The 23,459-nt window shown below is 41.9% G+C and overlaps 1 protein-coding gene across 2 annotated transcripts in view; it reads right to left on the reverse strand.

Annotated features, from left to right (window-relative positions):
- ABCB1 (ATP binding cassette subfamily B member 1) overlaps window positions 1-23,459 on the reverse strand; it is a 108,614-nt gene that overhangs the window by 73,128 nt on the left and 12,027 nt on the right. The window contains exons 4-7 of one of the 2 annotated variants that reach the window (XM_081244535.1): window positions 17,917-18,088; window positions 3,696-3,747; window positions 635-826; window positions 43-214 (exon numbers count right to left, since the gene is read on the reverse strand). In XM_081244535.1, the coding sequence (XP_081100661.1) occupies window positions 43-214; window positions 635-826; window positions 3,696-3,747; window positions 17,917-18,088 (588 nt within the window). The remainder of the gene's footprint in view (window positions 1-42; window positions 215-634; window positions 827-3,695; window positions 3,748-17,916; window positions 18,089-23,459) is intronic. The other variant, XM_081244536.1, reaches the window with a different exon arrangement.

Below are 23,459 nucleotides of genomic sequence, written 5' to 3' on the forward strand. Positions count from 1 at the left end.
AGTGGAGACAGTTTAAAATCTGGATTCACAGGCTTCACCTACCTTTGCCCAGATAGCAGCTGACAGACCAAGAACAGGACTGAGGGCTAAAATCACAAGGGTTAACTTCCAACCTTGTGTAAATCCTACTATAAAACCGGTGAAGAATGTTGCCACTGACTGAAAGAATATTCCAATTTTGTCACCAATTCCGTCATTAATTTTGGAGACGTCACTAAAAGAAGAGACGGTGTTAGAAATAAACATCAGAACTGTGAACACAGAACTTTTCTCCTGCATCTAGCTGGGTTTTTGTTTGTCTCAGTGTGGGGTAAATTAGTTTACACCTAGGATCTTGCACAGTAACGTCCCCAGCAAGCATCACGTTGCTGCTCTAATGCACACTCCCAGAGGATTTTCTTGAGTCTGGCAAGTCCAACACCTCATTCATTGCTAGTCATGCAGGTCTCCTCATACCCTGCCAGGGTTCTGGGAATGAAAAGATGCGTGAGACACGATTGCGGCTCAGAAGGAATTTCGTTTCATAATTACTTCTGAGTGATGCACTAACGTCTCCTAACAGATCTGATGACTTCTCTTTCATTTTTTAAGAGTCAGAAACACATCGAAGTTCGACATAAACCCAGGTACTTACTCTGAGAGCCGGGTGTTAAGTTCTCCAACGTCATGCACGTCAAACCAGCCCACCTCCTGCCGCATGATAGCATGAAAAAACTGTTTTCTAATTTTGTATACTTGTCTTCCAGCTGCCAGGCACCAGAAAGAAACCTGGATGTAAGCGGCGACAAGCACGCCAGCCCCGATTCCACTGTAATAATAGGCGTACCTGAAAAACGACGAGAAAACTGCACATGCTCTGCTTTCTCATCAATGCACCTTTCCACAACAGACCACTCATCCTGCCTTTTTTGGTTATCTGGCTATCTTGACCTCCTTCACGAGCAGAACTGATGGTCGGCATCCAACTATGGCTGCCCTGTTACAGTGTCATGCTTAAGGGTGTGGTTTCTGTTTTGGCTCAAAGCCCCACTCTTCACTTAACTGCTGTGTAGCCTTGGTTAACCTTTCTAAGGCTCAGTTTTCTGATTGGCAAAATGGAGAGAAGAACTTTAACCCAGTGGGACTTCCCTGGCGGTCCAGCGGTTAAGACTCCACGCTTCCACTGCAGGGGGCGCAGGTTCGATCCCTGGTTGGGGAACTAAGATCTCGCATGCCGCAAGGCACGGCCATTAAAAAAAAAAAAACTGTTACACAGTAACGTATGAATACACTTGGGCCCATGCCCAGCACACAGTTAGCAACCAGAGAATGCCGGCTATTGTAAAAGACTTGTGTGGTGCCTTCAAGCATCACAGCATCAGGTAATCTACCACTGCCATCCTGTGTACTTGGATTACCTCCGTATCAGCTGATGAGCACTTGGGGTGGTTTCTGCACATTGGAGAATGGAAACAAGTGACAGATTTTGCCAGAAAGTGGAACCAAGAGATGGAAATGGTCCTGTGATCTTTTGGGTTATTCATCTGGCAGAGCTTAGATGCCACGGGACAATTGAAAATGAAAAGTTTTTTTTTTTTTTTTTTTTTTTTTTGCTGTACGCGGGCCTCTCACTGCTGTGGCCTCTCCCGTTGCGGAGCACAGGCTCCGGACACACAGGCTCCGCGGCCATGGCTCGCGGGCCCAGCCGCTCCGCGGCATGTGGGATCTTCCGGGATAGGGGCACGAACCCGTGTCCCCTGCATCGGCAGGCGGACTCTCAACCACTGCGCCACCAGGGAAGCCCGAAAAGTATTTTTATATCATCTGCCCAACTGGCCATCATAAATTATCCTGAAATGCTTAATGAATCAAGTAGCAGTCCTTCCAGTTTAAATTCTAAAAATAAAGAACATGAGCATCTTCTAAACCCAGACCCTTGACCATCTAGAAATGCTAAATTTGTGTTTCCTCATCTGAGTCTTCATGCTGAAAAAAGCAAGCAACTCATGTGCTTCACTAAGCACTTACATTTTAGGTAAAGACAAACATGCTAAAATGAAATACAGGATTCCAAAATTCCTATTTTTAAAAGTTCACTACTTGCCACCCTCAAAGAAAAATGCTTCTATAAACCATGCAGAAGCTATAAAAATGGCATTGTGAAAAAGAAACGAAATTGAGTTATTTGTAGTGAGGTGGATAGACCTAGAGTCTGTCATACAGAGTGAAGTAAGTCAGAAAGAGAAAAACAAATACCATATGCTAACACATATATATGGAATCTAAGAAAAAAAAAAAAAAAGAAAAAAGGTCATGAAGAACCTAGGGGCAAGACGGGAATAAAGACACAGACCTACTAGAGAATGGACTTGAGGATATGGGGAGGGGGAAGGGTAAGCTGTGACAAAGTGAGAGAGTGGCATGGACATATATACACTACCAAACATAAAATAGATAACTAGTGGGAAGCAGCCGCATAGCACAGGGAGATCAGCTCGGTGCTTTGTGACCACCTAGAGGCGTGGGATAGGGAGGGTGGGAGGGAGGGAGAGGCAAGAGGGAAGAGATATGGGAACAGATGTATATGTATAACTGATTCACTTTGTTATAAAGCAGAAACTAACACACCATTGTAAAGCAATTATACTCCAATAAAGACGTAAAAACAATAAATAAATAAAATAAAAATTTTTAAAAATGGCAGTGTGATAACCATATAGTTGCTGATGTCATTGTTTGCAACTTGGTGTAAACATATCTTCCCCAAGCTATACCTGGTAATTTACAATGTATTTATCAGGGAAGATGTACTTAGAATACTAAATTTTAGTTAATAGATAACAATATTTAATTATGATCCAAGTGTTAATGATATAGCAAGAGATAGTTAAAAAGAAACCTCATTTAAGAAGTAGAATGCATGCTTTGAGAATGAATTAATGCACTGTACGTCAGTCTATGTTTACTCAAAACACACCTGTGTTTAAGCATTTATAAGACGATTACAAGACATTCTGTTTTTCATCAATATTTTAAAAATGCCTCTCTATAGGAATATTTGGAGGTAATTCTCATCTTTCAAAATATGGTCAAATATCTCCATTTCCCTCAAATCTATGGAACGATTTATAAGATAATGTGGAATCATTATCTTCTGAATCACTAACTAATACCTTTGGACATGTTTTATAAGCTGTTCTGAGAGCAAACTTCAAGATAAGTAAATCATTAATGAAAGCTTCCCCAAGGTGAGTTAAGGTTAAAAGGACTACATTTATTCTGGGACGTCTTGTTTCATAGTTTAGAATTAGATGCTGTGATAAAAAAAAAAATCCTGTCGACTGATCTCATGATATCATGACTAAAAATATCCAGGAATCAAACTAATAATTACAAAGCCATTGCAAATAATAATTCCTAATTTAACTGCATTTTAAATAAGGCCACTTTGAACTCCTCTAATTTCCCTATAGATGATATTCTATATGTACCAATGCTTACATCAGTCTAATCCAGGCTTAACCTTAACTTTAGCACATCTTATGCAGCAAATTATTTTCTTTAAAAAAAAATCTTACATTGTATCCTCCTAGAAACAATGATGTTGGTCTCCTCAAAACTTTGAATCTTTATTATAATAATGCAAAATTTTAAACATTGCTACAACTGGATTGAGACTGAAATGCTTAGCAATAGTAAGGAAAACATCTACTTACGTGGTCATTTCCTCCTCCAGCTTTTTGCCGAAATACGTACTGTCCATAAAACCTAGATCACCACAAAGCATATACCGTTATGTCTCTTTGTTTTCCATTAAAAATGAATCAAACTTGTGTCACTTAACAATTTACACAAAAATAGGTCAAGCTGATTTAATTTCAATTATGTGTAAGCACCACGGCATCCATTCAAATCTTTTACTACCAGCTGTGTGCAACCACACACACACACAATTCAATGAAGCTATTTGCAAGAAGAAAGCCACACTGATTAAGGAGTCTGTCAGCAGAAATACTAGTGTCCCTGGATTAAAATATTTTATGAAATATCACTGCAAGATGACATAGAGAAAAATCTTTTCTAGGCGCTTTGTCCTGATAAATATCAGTACAGACCTGACACTAAAGCACTTAGTATTTCAAATAGAACACTGAATTTCTCCAGTTTTTATTTTTATTTTAAAAATATAAAATACAGGGACTTCTCCGGTGGTGCAGCAGTTAAGACTCTGAGCTCCCAACGCAGGGGGCCCAGGTTCAATCCCTGGTCAGGGAACTAGATCCCACATTCATGCCACAACTAACAGTTCACATGCCACAACTAAGGAGCCAGTGAGCCGCAACTAAGGAGCCCACTGGCCACAACTAAGGAGTTGGTGAACCACAACTAAGGAGCCCACGAGCCTCAACTAAGGAGCCCACCTGCCACAACTAAGGAGCCCACCTGCCGCAACTAAGGAGCCAGGGACCCGCAACTAAATAAATATAAATAAAAGAATTGCTAAAATATATATATATATATATATATATATATATATATAAAATACAAAGAAAAACGTCATAAATACCAGTCAGCTCGTCATGCAGTATTAGCAAATGTTAACATTTTGGGACAAGGTACATTAAAACTTTAACACCCCCGCCTAAATACACATACACACACACACACACACACACACACACGCACACACGCACTAGCCACTCTTCATTATTCTGGCCGATTTTCCATGTCAGTATGTGTGTATATATGTGTATCTTTATTTTTTCTAAGTTTCATCTATTTCAGCTGCTTCCAATATCTTATTTTTACAAGCAATGCTGCATTAAACCTGTATATATATATTAAATACAGTGAATATTTTTGCAGGATAAGTTGTCATAATCAAGATGGCTGGATCAATAGGGAGGCGCACTGTAAATCTTGTAGTTATTTCAAAAGCTACAGTATAACGTGAGAGAGCCTGGGTCAGATGAGTGTGATTTTGACAGGTGCGGGAAAGAGGAAGAAAAGTTTTTCCAGCAAAGGGAACAACACAGACAAAAGTCCAGTGCATGTTTAAAGAATGAATAAGCCGCTTTGGCGGAGGTGTGGGTGTGTTGTGTGGATGGAAGGAGGTGGATATATGGTTGAAAGATAATCTAGGCTCCACAGGTACGGTGTATAAAAACTAGTAGGCATTCTCTGGTTTTGAGCAGAAAAGGACAAGAGTAGAGGTTTGGTCTAGGATGACTTAGCTACCAGAAATGTGTAGTTTAACTGGAACGGGGGAGACTGACAGATTGAGCTACTGCAATTATGTAAGGAAAGAAGGTGGAAATGAGAATAGGAAAGAAGGAAAGTGCCCATAAGATTTAGAGAGTGAGAAGTTACAGGCTCTAGCAACCGATGGAACGGAAGTAGCAAGAGTAACAATAAAAAACGACCAAGACCTCGAGTTTAAGCATCGGGACAAGGGTGATGTCGTGGTGGGAAATAAGAAGCCAGCAAAAAGACGAGATCTGGGCAGATGTGAGCAGATGATTAGTTCAGTTCTGAAGATCTTTATTCTGTGGTACCTGGGACATTCTACTGAAGATGTCCAGTAAGTATTCAAACTGTGGCCTTCCAGGTCTAGACAGAGTTACGTCTTAAGATGTAGGAGTCTCACATCTTAGAGGTCAGAGCTAAATTCAAGAAAGAAAAAAGCCATCTCTTCTCACCTGTGAGGACAGGATGGCAGGTAGGGAGGAAATGACAACGAAGCACAGCACCCCACGGAAGGCTACATTTAGGAGTAAGAGAGAAAGTAGGAAGCCATACAGAGATGCAGAGATGTAGCAAAACATGCAGCAGAGAAACTCGACAGCTTCCACCTTATGTCAGCTGGAGTAAGTGTACAGATAAATTTCTAATCAGTTATGAGATTGCTTCTGCTCCATATTTTCAAAGATAAAACAGGATATTAAATATTGATAGCTGGGTGAGGATTTTTCTCCAAATAAGTCTCAGAAGATCTCTCATTGCAGATGATCTAGGCAGGAAATGTCAATAGTGTATCACAACCAAATCAAGACAAATTTTCAAGTCTAACTAAATACCTGTTTTCCACTCATTGCTACTACCAGTTTTCTCAATTCTAGAGATAAGGGACCAAGAGAATTTGAACAAACATTCTTTGGCAATGGTGGCTTCCAGGTCTACCATCATTTATTCAGCTCAGAAAGTAAAAATTATGTTCAAGGTCAAAACTGAGTCCCTTATGTTTATGTGTACAATATTATCTCTCTCAGTGTGTGTGTGTATATATATATATATATATATATATATATATATATATATATATATATAATTTCAGTCATCAGAAACTAACTCTTGCACAAAGTACCTTTTATTTGTGCTTCGGTGGTGTCAAAGAGCACCAGTAAATTAAAAAATGGAGCATTCAAGTCCTCTGACAGAGATGATCTCTACTCACCAAAGCATGAAATAAAGATATGTTCTTTAGACTCCCTCCAATCAACTTTTCTTTTCCTCCTATCAACTTTTATTAATTAAGAGCTCTCTGGCCCAGAGATTTTTCTTTCCTCTATGAGTCTCTCATAAAATTCTTATCCTGAGGCATTTTTTTTCAGAAAACCAAAACTTTCAGGCTGAAATGACTTTAGAGATCATATAGTCCAATAACTTTTTACCTGTATGGATCTCAAAGGGCTACTGCCCAGACCAACCGTTATAAAGAATACTGGAAAAGTATCCAAAAATTATTATTATTTTTCAGTGAGAAAATCCAGAAACTTTCTGGGCTGTATAACAACATCAGCCAAATAATCAGTAGAGAAAAGCCACATTTTTTTTATCCTAAAACCAAATCTTTTTTTTTAATTGAAGTATAGTTGATTTACAATGTTGTATTAGTTTCAGGTATACAGCACAGTGATTCATATATATATATATATATATATATATATATATATATATATATATATATATATATGTATGTATGTATGTATGTACTTTTTTTAGATTCTTTTCCCATATAGGTTATTACAGAATATTGAGTAGAGTTCCCTGTGCTACAGAGTAGGTCCTTGTTGGTTATCTATTTTATATATAGTAGTGCATGTATATTAATCCCAACTTCCTAATTTATCCCCACTCCAACAAGAAAAGGCAAACATTTCAGTGTAGCTTTTATTTTAATAAAATACTTGGTTAGACTCTTGACCACTTTCTCCTCTTCTGGCTTCCAGAACCTCATTCTTCTGGTTCTCCCGCCACTCTGATCCCTCTCTCTTGGTCTCATTCACCGGTTCCTCATGCTCTCCCTCCTCTCTCCACGCTGGTGTTTCCCAGAATTTTATGCTCACTCCCAGGATGACCTCGACCACTTCTGCAGCTTCAGTGACTCCTGCATCTGTCCTAAAGCCACTAAAATGCTCTGCGTCCTCGTGGCTAGTGCTCTGGTTCAGGTCTCCGTCATCTCTTACCTCTGCTCTACCAAGAGCCTCCTAACTGGTCTTTCTACTCCAATCAGATCTTTACATTGCCATCAGATTTTATCTTTGGGAACAAGAATATAATTATGTTGCTTCAGTTAATAACCTTCAATGACAGTCCACTGCATGAAGGATGAAGTCCAAGATCCATCACATGTCCTATTGGTCCCTTTGCAATCTTACCACGGTAAGTCACACAATGACTTTCCAGATGATTTTTAACCCCACACCCTTCTCCTCATCCCAGTAGCCAGGGCACTGTGCAGTCACCATCTCGGGGTCGGGGAAGCTGCAGCATAAAAGAAAACAGTGCCCAAGTCTCTGCTTGACTGTTGTGTTCCTGAAGCCTTTGCCCTTGGGGACTAGAGAGGAAACTGGGCACAACAAAATATTTTGCTTAAATTTCATGAGACTAAGCTCCGCCCTTTGAGACTAAAAACTACTTTCCACATACTAAGACGAGATGCAGTAGAGAAGTGATGACAGCTTTCCTCCTCCAAGCCTTTATTCGTTCTCCTCTCTCTACGCTTTTACCACGACCTTGCTCCTGGAAAAGACCTCTCCTCCATGAATGAGCTCAATATGACCTCCTTCCAAGTGGCTTACCCCCAAATAGGGTGACAGACAGGATTCCAGAGTAACTGACACACGATTCAATTTACTAAATCAACACTAGAATAGACATACCATGGTTTATATCCATCTCCTCCTTCCATTCCCATTGGTGTGAGCTCCTAGAGAACAGGAGGGTACATTTATCTTTGTACCCTCGGTGCACACCCTGCTCTATCTGCTGTACGCAAGCTTGTCCCAAAGACATACAAAGGTTTCACAGAGCTACCACACACGCAAACCATTTATGAAAATATCTCAACCAGCCATTGTCTTATTTTGTATATGCGTCTGACATGTTGTAGAATTAAACAGAGATACAGCAGACCACTACCTTACTACCTAGGGTAAGGAAAGCCTTTTCTAAAACCAAGTAAGGGGCTTCCCTGGTGGTCCAGTGGGTAAGGCTCCACGCTCCCAATGCAAGGGGCCCAGGTTCGATCCCTGGAAAGGGAACTAGATCCCTCATGCATGCCGCAACTAAGAGTTCACATGCCGCAACTAAGAAGTCTGCATGCTGCAACTAAAAGATCCCGCATGCCGCAAACTTGCTGTTTTACCTGGCAAGCATCCATGACAGATGTAATTTACACCCAGGGACTCCCTCATTAAAGAGGTTAGTAAACCACTGCTTTCAATGGTCTGCAAGGTCCGTTCTAGCTCAAGAATGCTAGGATTCCAGTTTTCCCAGTCTTGTGCAGGAAACTCCATCAAACACAAGCAAGAGGATTAGGAATGACATATATACACAACCATATGTAAAACAGATAACTAGCAGGAACATGCTATAAAGCACAGGAAACTCAGCTCCGTGCTCTGTGACGACCTAGGTGGGTGGGATGGTGGGGAGGGGGGGAGGGAGGTCCAAGAGGGAGGGGCTATATGTATACGTAGAGCTGATTCACTGCATTGTACAGCAGAAACGAACACAACATTGTAAAGCAATTAGACCCCAATTTAAAAAAAAAAAACACAAGCAAGAGGAATTTGGACCTTTTGCCTAGATCAATCCCTCTGGCACTTGCCTGACACTCACTGTGGCTGAGCTGACTGCACATGATAGAGGTGACTCTGGGAGCCAGAGTCACCTCACGTGTGCTGCTTTCATACTGGCCTGAAGAGCTGTGCCTTGGGGCTGACCTGCCTGATATACCAATACGTAAGTCTACAGGATGGCACCTCAGGGAGAGAAAAGACCAAGTGAAAAGTACTAGCGTTTGCTTCAATTTTAGGCAGAATTCGAAACCACAAGTAGAGTGGGAAAAATACCAGAATAAAAGGCAGGATTCCTGACCCAGGAACTCAGCTCTGTCCACTAACAAGCAATCTCATTCTGGTCACTTTGTCTCAACTTCCTGAGCATTGGTTTCCACATCTATCAAATTATGGGTTTGGGCCAGATAATTTTCCAGGCTCTTTTTCACCTACAAAACTCTGTGATTCCATCTTTCATTTATTCATCTCACTTCTTAAGCACCTATAATGGGTCAGGTGTTGTCTACCTTCATTTTTTTTGCTGACTTTTATAATATATTGTAGAGATTACATTCTAACTAATCTACTTTTGGCTCAAAGAAACATTTCCCCAATAGTAACCAAAAAACCAAAAAAATCTGACCATACTACACTACTACTACTATTCCAGAAAAACTAGTCATATTTTAAGTTTTAACTCAAACTTAAAAATAAACTACCGGGCTTCCCTGGTGGTGCAGTGGTTGAGAGTCCGCCTGCCGATGCAGGGGACACAGGTTCGTGCCCCGGTCCGGGAGGATCCCACATGTCGCGGAGCAGCTGGGCCTGTGAGCCATGGCCTCTGAGCCTGCGGGTCCAGAGCCTGTGCTCCGCAATGGGAGAGGCCACTCCCAGCAGTGAGAGGCCCGAGTACAGCAAAAATAAATAAATAAATAAATAAATAAAATAAACTACCACACTGGGACTTCCCTGATGGGAAGGACTAATGCAGGGGGCCCGGGTTCAATCCCTGGTCAGGGAACTAGATTCCACATGCATGCCACAACTAAGAGCCTGCATGTCACAACTAAAAGATCCTGCACACCACAACTAAAGATCCCATGGGTGGCAACTAAAGATCCTGCACGCAGCAACAAAGATCCCACGTGCCACAACTAAGACCTGGTGCAGGGCTTCCCTGGTGGCGCAGTGGTTGAGAGTCCGCCTGCCGATGCAGGGGACACGGGTTCGTGCCCCGGTCCGGGAGGATCCCACATGCCGCGGAGCGGCTGGGCCCGTGAGCCATGGCCGCTGAGCCTGCGCGTCCGGAGCCTGTGCTCCGCAACGGGAGAGGCCACAACAGTGAGAGGCCCGCTACTGCAAAAAAAAAAAAAAAAAAAGACCTGGTGCAGCCAAATAAATAAATAAATAAATTTTTAAATAATGAAATAAATAAATAAACTGCCACACTAAACAATATACTTCTAAATATTCTGTCATTATTTAGTACTCAATTTTCCAGAAATTTATCTCTCAGAATTTTTCCCATGAAATGGTTAGCAGCAGAGGAAAGCCTTGAGCAAATGAAAAGAAAACATCCACCACAGAAATTTTTATCAAGTACTTAGAACTGAAGTATTAACTAACATTCTAGTCTGGAGAACACTCATAATGCTAGCCTTGAGGACACAGATGGCAATGTTTTCTGTTTACAACACCAAAGTCTTGAAACACACATTCAAGATCTGCATATGATTTATATGCTCATAGTTTAAGCAGCAAAATATAGATATTATTTTTGAGAACTGACATTTTACAAACAGTTTCCATGTTCCTCATATGAGTTTCAGAGAAGTGAGAGTAGAAATGGTAAATCATAAATATAAGTTATAAATATAATATAAATATAAATATATTTCCACATTTCCCCTTTTTCTCTGAATTATTAACTTGTACTAGAATTTGAGTATCTCATTTGCTCCATTCCTCAGCCCACAATCTGGTACGAGATTAAACAGAACCAACCATGATATAGTTATGGAGAAAGAGAGAAGCCATTCATGTGGACATACCATCAACTGAACCATTAGAGACAATAAATAATGAAGAGTTTATGTGAAGAGTATTTGTGGGTGTTACCCACAGTGAGACATGGCAGATCTCCCCCACGTACTTTCATTTCTCGATTAACACATAATCCTCACTGTCTTCCTTTCTGGGTGTCCCTCTGTCTCCTTCAGTGCATGGACTTGGGACTGGTCTGCATGGGTTCAAATACTGACTAATTACTAACTCTGTGACCTCAGGCAACTTAAATATACTCAACCCTCTGGGCCCTGGTTTCCTCATCTGTAACGTATAGATAATAATAGTATCAACCTCATGTCCATGAAAGAAATAAAGGAGTTAATATATGTAAAGCACTAAGAACAGTGCCAGCATGTATTAAATGCTCAATAAAAGTTGGCTTTAGTTACTGCTAAAAATTGAGTCTTCCTCAAGGCTTAGAACTCCCCATTCCTTTTACTTTTCTCCATATCCTATCCCAGGAGATTTATCATTCCTTCAACTCAAATGTTGTCAAATCTCTAGTCCAATTCTTTATGCCAAGATTCAGTCTCATTTCTTAAACTGCCTGGATATCATTTACACTTGTACCCGACTTGTCACCTTTAACACAACGTGTCTAAAATCACAAGCACCTTTATCCAGGCTCATGTGCAGGCAGTGAATAGTCACATGAGGAAGATGAGAATTCACAGACCACTACAGAATTTCAGCAGTGGTTAAGTTCTATTCACACAGATGACTTTGTGAGGCCCAAGTCATCAGAGATTTTAAGGCAAAGGCAAAACCTAACAAGATAGAGATATAAGGGAGTAGGATGTCAGGAAATCAGATCCACAACAAAAAGAACAGGATGAAGGCCGCTGTCTGACAATCAGAGAAAGGCACTGGGAGAAGAGAAAGCCTTTGAGGGGGCTATTACAGCAGCATAAAAGGATCTGCTTGGGGCTTCCCTGGTGGCGCAGTGGTTGAGAGTCCGCCTGCCAATGCAGGGCACACGGGTTCGTGCCCTGGTCCAGGAGGATCCCACATGCCGCGGAGCGGCTAGGCCCGTGAGCCATGGCCTCTGGGTCTGCGTGTCCAGAGCCTGTGCTCCACAGCGGGAGAGGCCACAACAGTGAGAGGCCCACGTACCGCAAAAAAAAAAAAAAAAAAAAGGATCTGCTTGCTCAAAGAGTTTTTCAAACTGTCTAGTTAAATCCTATGTTTAGTGTAAAACTCTGAGGCTTTCAGGAGCCTTAGCAAATCTAAGTCTCCTGAAGCAAGGAATACCTCCTGTCCAACAAGGAGGCTCTGGTACCTAGCCTATCCCCAACAGAGAGGTCATGAGGTTCTACCCAGGGAAGGGCAAGAAGAAAGGTCTGAGAGTATCTGAGGCCCCAGTAGGCTGGCCCTCCCACCAGAAGCAACAGAGAGCTCATTGGCCCTCAGCTCCAGGACCAGCATCAAAACCTTTGCTATCCACTCCCCTCATCTAGGCAGCTTTCAGGACGTTTGGAAGTCTGAATCTACAAAGAAACACATTTATGACAAGATACTGAGTGTTCTAGAGTAAAAATTACAACAAAGAGAGCATGGAGCCTTGAAAAGACACAGAAGGATATACAGGGGAGTGGCAATCAGGAATGGTGGTGAGAGAAGGGGATTAACTGTATTTTTTAAATTAATATTTGTTTTTAAATGGTTTCACTTGTCACATAGAACCGTCTATTTTGTGCATGAGAGAGGTACCATCTGACCAAACTTGGTTATCACCTCCTCTTGGAAGCCTGCCATGATTCCTAGATGGAGCCAGACACCCATCCTCTCCTTCCCAAGTAGTTTGTGTATCTCTGTATCATAGCACTAATCATATCCAACTGCATTTGTTGGCTCCCTTGTCCATTCCGCCCATTATGCTAAATTTCTTGGGGGTTGGGAATGAATACTTAGGACACATACTATGGCTGGCTCACAGAATGCTTTAATACATATTCACTGGTGGACTGATCGAAGATAATAACCCCCTACTCAACACCCTGCCTCAGAGATTGGCAACCCTTTCCTGTAAAGGATCACATAATATTTTAGGCTTTGTGGACCATATGGTCTCTGCTGCACCACTGTGTTGTGAAAGTAGCCACAGATAATACTCAAATGAATGGGCATGGCTGTGTTCCATTAAAACTTTATGTATAGATACTGAAATTTCAACTTCATATCATTTTTATGTGTCACAAAAATATACTTCTTTTAATTTTTCCCAGTGATTTAAAAACGTAAAAATCATTCTAAGCCCACAAGTGGCATAAAAAGAGGCAAGAGGCCAGATATGGCCCACGGGCCATAGTTTGAGGACCTTGCCTTCCCTGATAGGCCTGCCTAGCAGTCCAGTTACTAAGGAAATGCTGCTGAAAGGGATCATTATTCACATCTGTAACAGGTACTGAGTGATTTGCAGAATGCCTTTCAACAAATATGAAAACTGAGGTCGTATCACAGAGCTCTATAAAGAGGAAATGAGATAAGGAACCATATCATCACTGCAGGTTATGAGGGCTCTTTTGTGAGGAACATGGAAGTATGAGTTTCCTGTTGATAATAATAACAATAATTAACATTTATTGAGTACTCTTTTATGACTAAATCCTCTTCCATGAGACTTAAATGAGGAATCCATTGAATTTTCACAACCATTCTACGAAGTAGGTTCTATTGTTATGCAACCTTTTTTTGAAGTTGAGAAATTAAAGTATGAAAAAATTCCCCAAACCTAACTAAAAAGTGGGGCGGGCTTCCCTGGTCGTGCAGTGGTTGAGAGTCCGCCTGCTGATGCCGGGGACACGGGTTCGTGCCCCGGTCCGGGAGGATCCCACATGCCACGGAGCGGCTAGGCCCGTGAGCCATGGCTGCTGAGCCTGTGCATCCGGAGCCTGTGCTCCGCAATGGGAGAGGCCACAACAGTGAGAGGCCCGCGTACCACTTAAAAAAAGAAAAAAAAGTGGGGCAAAGGTGGGGTTTCAGTCCCAGGCAGTCCAACTCCAGAGCCTGCACTTTAACCACTGAATACAGTACCTCTCAAGAAGGTGACACAGAGAGAGACAAAATTTCCAAATAGTTCTCTAAATTTTCCCAAGATTGGAAGAGGAAGCTGAATGGGAAGGATTGGCAAGGAATGTAACGTCAACTACTCCCCCGGTTGGAAACCCTATGATCCGGACATCTATGAAGATGCAGTCCAAACCACCAGCTTACGAGCTAACGCAGAGGCCTAGGAGGAGCTAGTCTCCACAGCTGGACCGTTCTGAGAACTTACGTATGCTGTTGGGTAACTAAGACAGGTTACTGCCCATCTCACATGTCTAAAGGTGGACCAGGTAACAAACACCAAGACATAGTAATCGTCGGTACTTCTACTTAAAGAGATCAATTATTTTCTTATGAGAGTAAAGACCAATTAACATCTGGGTGATGGAGATATAATGTGTGTATATGTTAATGCACTTGGTTTTTTAAAAAAAAAAGACTAGTCAAACATGCACCCCAATGTTCACAGCAGCATTATTTGCAATTGCCAAGATATGGAAGCAACCTAAGTGCCCACTGACAGATAAATAAAGAAGATGTGGTACATATATACAATAGAATACTACTCAGCCATAGAAAAGAACAAAACTTTGGCACTGGCAGCAACATGCATGGACTTTGAGGGCATAACGCTAAGTGAAATGTCAGACAAAGAAAGACAAATGTTGTATGATATTATCACTTATGTGTGGAACCTAAAAAACACAATAGGGCTTCCCTGGTGGCGCAGTGGTTAAGAATCCGCCTGCCAATGCAGGAGACACGGGCTCGAGCCCTAGTCCGGGAAGATCCCACATGCCATGGAGCGACTAAGCCCGCGAGCCGCAACTACTGAGCCCGCATGCTGCAACTAGTGAAGCCCAAGCGCCTAGAGCCCGTGCTCCACAACAAGAGAAGCCACCACAACGAGAAGCCTGCACACCGCAACAAAGAGTAGCCCCCGCTCACCACAACTAGAGAAAGCCCGCGCGCAGCAACGAAGACCCAACACAGCCAAAAATAAATAAAATAAATAAATAAATAAAAACACAACAAACTAGTAAATATAATAAAAGAGAAGCAGACTCACAGATACAGAGAACTAACTAGTGATCAGTGTGTGTGGGAGCAATATAGGGGTGGAGGAGTGGGAGATACAAACTACTGGGTGTAAGACAGGGTCAGGGATGTATTGTACAACATGGGGAATACAGCCAGTATTTTGTAATAACTGGAAATGGAAAGTAACCATGAAACATTGTATAAAAAAAATTTTAGGGGCTTCCCTGGTGGCGCAGTGGTTGAGAGTGTGCCTGCCGATGCAGGGGACACGGGTTCGTGCCCCGGTCCGGGAAGATCCCACATGCCATGGAGCAGCTGGGCCCGTGAGCCATGGCCACTGAGCCTGCGCATCCGGAGCCTGTGCTCCGCAATGGGACAGGCCACAACAGTGAGAGGCCCGCGTACCGCAAAAAAAAAAAAATTTTTTTTAAGTTAAAAATTAGAAAATAAAAATAAAATTTGAAGAAGACCAATCCCCATAGCACAAGTGAGTTTAGTGTGGCCCATCCAAGTTCAGCTCTGCTAGCTTCAGGCAGCCGTGTAATAGTCTACTCTTCCCAGACTGGGCCAATTTTCAACAGTTGTGTTAACAGCCCAATATTTCCTGATAAACACAGCTGAGTTCAGCAGCTGGCCCTCCATGGAATGCGTGCAGGTGCACAGCATGATAAGTAGAACACCTCCCACAGTTAGATCAATGTGTGTCTGGATTTCATAAAAAGTGGGATCAGAATGGGCACAGATGTACATATAAAGTCAGCTGAGCAGCCACAGAGCCCTGAAAAGTAGTGAGAGAACCAACTCCAAAGAGTAGTGCTAAATTATAGCACGCCCGGGAACCAATGAACTCAGAGAGCACCAAGTGCTTCCTTTTGATGAATGGTATGAAAGAAAGATGCCAGTCCAAACGTGGTACAACATCTTTTGCCAGGTCCCTTTGAATGCCACAAAGGGGCATAATAAATGCATAAGAATTTTACAGAGCTCAAACATACTATAAAATTTTCTGGCCCAATTCATGACCTGTCTTCACAGAACTGAAGCAGTCCCTCCTCAGGGTAAACAATGCGCTCTTCAGAATCACAAAAAAGAGTTCCCTGGATCCACAGACAGCTATCAGAGGATCCATAAATACCCCCAAATGGCATGCATATGTATTGGCATGCATATATTCTGGGGGAAAGAATTCATAGTATTCATCAGAGACTTAAAGATCCTGCAAAAGCTACATCACTTTATTCTCCGGTGTGTTCTCAAACAGGCCTTATCAATGTTTCTACTCCTTGACTGCACAGCAGGCCGTAAGTCTTCGGGTATGCTTAACCAAAGGTGACTTGGGAGCTCACAGCTATCAACCAGTCCCTCCTCAATCAAGTTCGAGAGTGTGATGAAAGTGTGTGTGCGTGACACCCTAGTCCATTCACTTTCTCACTCTCCTAAGAAACTTGTTTTAATTTTTTCTTTTGGCCACGCCACAAGGCTTATGGAATTTTAGTTCCCCAGCCAGGAATCAAACCCAGGCCCTCAGCAGTGAGAGTGCAGAGTCCTAACCACTGGACAGCCAGGCAATTCCCATAAACTTGTTTTCGATCTTCTTTCTTTTTCAGCCAAATGTCTTACTTTTTATTTGACTGAAAAAATTGAAGTTACCAGAAGAAAAGTTCCACAAATTCTCAAGTCCTCGTCTACCCACCTCTGGGCACTGACACTCAAATACTCTCTCTCCCCACCCGTTATTGTGGGTGAACTATTTGTGCTCCTACCTCAAGCAAGTATTCCATCTTGAGCATAAGAGTCCATCCTTTCTCAAGGATATCACTCAAACAAATTTCTTTCCTTTCTTGCAAAGCATCACTTTCTCCTCTCTTTTGGATCATTTCCATTAGCATATAAACAAGCTGTTATTTCTCTCATCCTAAAACACACACACACACACACACACACACAAAACTTCTCTTGTCCCCATTTCTCTTTTTTCACATGTTTCCAAGGAGTCTAACATGGAACTTCCCCAGTGGCGCAGTGGATAAGACTCCGAGCTCCCAAGGCAGGGGGCCTGGGTTCGATCCCTGGTCAGGGAACTAGATCCCACATGCATGCCGCAACTAAGAGTTCACATGCCACAACTAAGGAGCTGGTATGCCACAACTAAGGAGTCCGCAAGCTACAACTAAGACCTGGTGCAACCAAATAAATAAATAAATGGTTTTTAAAAAAACAAAGAGCCTAACCTGTGGCAATGTCCAAAATTAAATTTCTGGTGTTTACTGCCAAAATACTCTTCCCTCCATCTTTCTCATCTCAACTGATGGTAACTGCATCCAGTTTATCCAGTTTATCCAGCTAAAAACTATTGAATCATCTTAAACTCCTGTCTCTTATACCCACATCTAATATGTCAGAGAATCTCACAACTGATTCCTAGTTATCATTCAAAGTCCAGATTAGGCTCCTATACCTCTTCCTGAAACTGCCTGGGATATTTCTGACTTCACAGAGCTCTCTATTTTTCTATCTATCTCTACCAGCACTTCCACTGTATACTCTAATGCTTGTGAATATTATCTTCTGGGATTCATTAAAAATATGAACTATAGCTCAGACCCCTCCACAGCACTAAACACACTAGTGCATATTTAGTAAGGGCTCCACAAACTTCATTCTGAGTGAATGATTTTTCTGCAAAGATTCCAACAAAATCAGTACGGCAAACAATACTTACTTCCATTAGTTATTTCTGAAGTAGTTAGATTTCCTATATTTCCTGCATTTGCAAAGCTATCCGTCATGTCTCCAAAAACCAGCATCATGAGGGGGAGTCCGGCTCCGTGGATGATGGCGGCCATAATCCCCAACACCATATACAACTTATCAAGCCAATTCGAATAGCGAAACTAAAAAATGAGAAAATACAGAGAAGAGGAACAATTAGCAAAATTTCACGGATGGTTAGCTCTACTTTCCAAATATATCTGAAATCTAAACAGTTCTCAGACTACTACTGTGACCACCTTGGTCTGATAACCTAATTAGAAATAGGCATTTGGGACTTCCCTGGTGGGCCAGTGGTTAAGAATCCGCCTGCCAACGCAGGGGACACGGGTTCAAGCCCTGGTCCGGGAAGATCCCACATGCCACGGAGCGACTAAGCCTGTGCGCCACCAACTACTGAGCCTGCGTGCCACAACTACTGAAGCCCACACGCCTAGAGCCCATGCTCTGCAACAAGAGAAGCCACTGCAATGAGAAGCCTGTGCACCACAACAAAGAGTGGCCCCCACTCGCCGCAACTAGAGAAAAGCCCACGCACAGCAATGAAGACCCAATGCAGCCAAAAATAAATAAATAAATAGATAAACAAATAAATAAAAATAAATGTATTGAGGTAATTAAAAAAAAGAAAAGAAAAGAAATAGGCATTATTTTCTTTTTTTGAGTTCTGACCTGCTTCTTTTTATTGGACTCACTCTGTCTTCTTTTTTTAAATTGAAGTTTAGTTGATTTACAATATATTAGTTTCAGGTGTACAACAGTGATTTGACAATTTTATGGATTATACTCTATTTAAACTTATTATAAAATATTGGCTATATTCCCTGTGTTGTACAATATATCCTTGTGGCTTATTTATTTTATACACAGTACTTTGCACCTCTTTAATCCCTACCCCTATCTCATCCCTCCTACCTTCCCCCTCCCCACTGATAACACCAGTTTGATCTCTATATCTGTGAGTCTGTTTCTGGTTTGTTATATTTATTTGTTGTATTTTTCAGAGTCCACATTTAAGTGATAACATCCAGTATCTGTCTTTCTCAGGTCTGACTTATTTCACTAAGCATAATACACTCTAGATCCATCCATGTTGTTGCAAATGGCAGAACTTCGTTCTTTTTTATGACTGAGTAGTATTCCACTGTGTGTGTGTGTGTGTGTGTGTGTGTGTGTGTGTGTGTGTGTACCACATCTTTATCCAGCCATCTGTTGACGGACACTTAGTTTGCTTCCATATCTTGGCAATTGTAAATAATGTTATTAAGAATACTGGGATGTATGTATCTTTTCAGATTAGTGTTTTTCATTTCTTTGGATCTGTACCCAATAGTGGAATTACTGAATTATATAGTAGTTCTATTTTTAGTTTTTTGAGGAACCTTCATACTGTTTTCCATAGTGGCTGCACCAATTTACAGCCATACCACCTTGAACATGCCAGATTTCATCTGCCTTCTTCTCCTACATATGCGGGTTTGATGAGAAGCATAGGACATTCTCGGAAATTACAAAAATCTATAATGGCACAATAACAGAAAGACAGTATTTGTGACTCTGATTTCCAAAAATGGAAGCAACTTTTCAGCTCAAGATTTTTCAACCCAGAAAAATCACCATTGAGGAAACGTGTTGTGGCTTTAAAAAAGTGGCTTGGGTCAAAGATCTGCTGCGTAACAGCATTAGCACAAAATGTGAAATGATGTTAATGTAATTAGGTCTCCATAGTAAGAAGGAAAAGGAAAGGAATGAGTTAGATGCATGCTTCCCAGAGACCAGTACAGATGTGCATAATCTCTTTAATTGCAGGCAAATTGAAAGAAAGAAGGGAGGGAAGGAAGGGAGGAAGGGGTGGAGGAGGAAGGAAGGAAGGAAGGAAAGAAGGATTTGTAATCAAATGAGCTTAAATTAATGACGTTATTTTCCATAATCTAAAAACATCCTATTTACAAATTAAAACCTTTAAGGGAGAATACGTTTTGCCTTTTTTTCGTATTTCATTGAAACACAGGCTAAATTTTGCCACTATTTACTTTGTCTTAACTAAGCATTCATCCACCTAAGGAAAAAAAAAAGGAGTTAGAGATGAGCAGAAACCATTTAGTATCTAGTATCTTCTATCAGAGACTATAAAATGGACAAAGTATCTAATTTCTCAGTAGAGGAAGAGAAGATGGGTGATTTTTTTTTTTTTTTTTTCCCGGTATGCAGGCCTCTCACTGTTGTGGCCTCTCCCGTTGCGGAGCACAGGCTCCGGATGCGCAGGCTCAGCAGCCATGGCTCACGGGCCCAGCTGCTCCGCGGCATGTGGGATCCTCCCGGACCAGGGCACGATCCTGTGTCCCCTGCATCGGCAGGCGGACTCTCAACCACTGCGCCACCAGGGAAGCCTGAGAAGATGGTTGATACACAAGGATTTCCCTCATCACCAACCCCACAGGACATTTTACCTCGAAAACTAACACTGGCTATTATAATAAAAGCAAGCAGGCCATGAATATAAATATTTACTAAATGCCTACTCAATGACTGAAAAGAGCCAGAAATAAATACCAAAGTTACAACTCCTGCTTCCAGGGTGTTTAAAGGATGAAGGCAAAGCAAAAACAGTATATTCAATATATATTCTGCATGCCTTGACAGCATGCTATACAGAGCAGAGCAGATACAAGATGGAGCGAATGGGTCATTGCCTCCTTTGTGGAAAAGCTTCATAGAGGTGATGCTTCCTCCCAGCTTTAACAGTTCAGCAAGGGCTTAAAAGCAAGGAGGAAGGCATTCCAACCAGAAAGGATGGTAAGTTGAGGCAAGAACGATCACAGTGTGCCCAGAGAAGACTGGGGGTCTCCCAAGCTTGGGGTGTGAGATGTAGAAGCAGCAGGAAAAAGCTAACTGAGGGGCTTCCCTGGTGGCGCAGTGGTCCCCGATGCAGGGGACACGGGTTCGTGCCTCGGTCCGGGAGGATCCCACATGCCGCGGAGCGGCTGGGCCCATGAGCCATGGCCGCTGAGCCTGCGCGTCCGGAGCCTGTGCTCCGCAACGGGAGAGGCCACAACAGTGAGAGGCCCGTGTACCGCAAAAAAAAAAAAAAAAAGCTAACTGACCAAGAAGTACCCTTCACTGAGACAGGGCAAACCAGAATAGGCAAAGATATGGGGGGAAGGGGACAGAGAAGGGGCAGAGAAATCTCATTGGGTCCCGTTTCATGCCCATCCAGGGAATACGTGGAGAAAATTCAGTTTGAGGAGTACTTTTGTGACACTAGCGTATGTAGCAGAAGTCATGGGCGTGGACAAGATCATTTAGCAAGAACTAATGAGTGGGATTAAGAACAATTTGGAGAGGAAGTAAAGTAGATAGCATGGTGACTGTCCTTTTCATGATCTTGGGACAAAAGCAAGAGAGAGAATGGTTACTAGAGGGGGATATAATGTCAAGGGAGAGCTATTTCATGAAATCATATACACATTTATAGGCAAATCAGTCAAAGAGACCATCGGTGAAAACACAGGAAGGAAACTGAGATGGACTAACGTCCTAGAAAATAAGAGAAATAGTTATTTCGAGCACCTGGGGTGAGGGACCATCAATGGGCACGATAATTATTAGCAGAAACAAGATATCCCCTGAGGCCCCAAGACCCCACATAGCTGCAAAGGGGTAGAGATCCTTCTACAGTCGAGGGATCCAAGCTGTCATCACCTTCACCAAGTGATCAAACTTGGTATCATAGAAAAGTAGAATACCCTGACACTTGATGTTTCCAGGTGTGATAAGACATGAAGTACACAGCATCCCCTATACAATTTCTTACCAAAAATATTTAACATGAGTGCATTAAAACCTTTAGACTTAACTTTTAGCATATAAGAAATGCAAGGCATGGAATAACAAGTTAAATGACACCGTAAGGAAGTAATAAAAATCGTCCAGAAAGTGAAGCATTCTATAGGACTATCGGTACCATCGTTTCACAGGTCAATGTCATTTAAAAAGAGGAGAAAACTTTGGAATTTCCTGGCAGTCCAGTGGTTAGGACTCCATGCTCTCAATGCCAAGGGCCCAAATTAGATCCCTGGTCAGGGAACTAAAATTCCACAAGCAGTGCAGTGCAGCCCCCCCCCCAAAAAAAAAGGAGAAAAGTGTTCTACCTAGACTCAGGAGACACAGTATTCAAATATCATCCCTGACTGGATCCTGTTTTGAACAAATCAACTGTAAGAGACATTTGGGGGAGCTAACTGGAAAAATGTGAATATAACTTGACTATTAGATAGTATTATGGAATTACTGTTCATTTTGTTAAATATGATCATTGTATTATGTTTTAGAGGAAACTGTTTGGTAGGAAAACTTTTAAGAGATATAAACAGAGGTCGTTACGTACAAAACATCGTGAAATCTCTAATTCCAGGTGAAATGTGTGGCAAAATGTTAACCATTATTAGTTATAGATAATGGTTATATGAGTATGAATTTTACTACTGCACCTTTCTATACGTTTGAAAAATCAAAATACAAGTTTGTAAGGGCAGGATGGTTCTCCAACAGGCAAAGGTATGTCTCTTCATCTCAGGCTAGAAGAAATGAGCTAAAAGTGAGCACAGATACAAACAAGTGTCTGAGAATGAGGACGAAGTTGAGACAGTTCAAAGCTCATATTTATTTGTGAGGTGAGGCAAGATTGATTTCTGGAGGGAAAGTGGCAAGAAGCTTTGAGGAAAGTGGTAACATAATGCTGAGAAGGACAAAAGCCTCAGTGCAATGTCCCACCTCTGTTATATACTAGGAAGGAGACTTTGGGGGAAAAAAATCTCTTAATAACCTTGAGCTTCAGTTTCTACGTTTATAAAATGAGGAAAATACTCATATACACAGAAAGCTTCACATAGCTGTAATGAGGCTAAAAACGATCCTTAATAAAAGAAACCTTATTAGGCATTGGACATAATAACATACAACACAAGCAGGTACTGTTATCGGTTTTAGAAACATAAAAGTTAATAAAACTTTTCAGGAGCTTACAGTGAGGGAGCAGGTAGACAAAAAAAATGTTGTAACACATCAGGTGAAATGTAGAACAGGAGTTTCATTATAATCACAGCCCTTTAAGTACAAGGAAATGGAAAATGTTTGGTCAGATGTTGACAGGGAAGAGAGGGGGTGAATCAGAACCACACAGGAGGAAGGATCCTCAACACTGAAAGCCAAGGGTTGGACTTCCCAAGGCAAAGAAGTAGAAGGTGCCGGCAGGGGAGTGGTTTAGGTAATCTTCAGCAGGCAAGAGGGCATACATGATCTCACTATGGTGCCTGGGTGGAGGCAGAAGTCAGCGAATTCATTCATTCATTCATTCATTCAACATTCAAAAGGTATTTATTGGGCTTCCCTGGTGGCGCAGTGGTTGAGAGTCCGCCTGCCGATGCAGGGGACACAGGTTCGTGCCCCAGTCCAGGAGGATCCCATATGCTGCGGAGCGGCTGGGCCCATGAG

The sequence above is a fragment of the Mesoplodon bidens genome, assembly GCF_964165515.1.
Source record: "Mesoplodon bidens genome assembly, chromosome: 9".
NCBI classification, from domain to species: Eukaryota; Metazoa; Chordata; class Mammalia; order Artiodactyla; family Ziphiidae; genus Mesoplodon; species Mesoplodon bidens.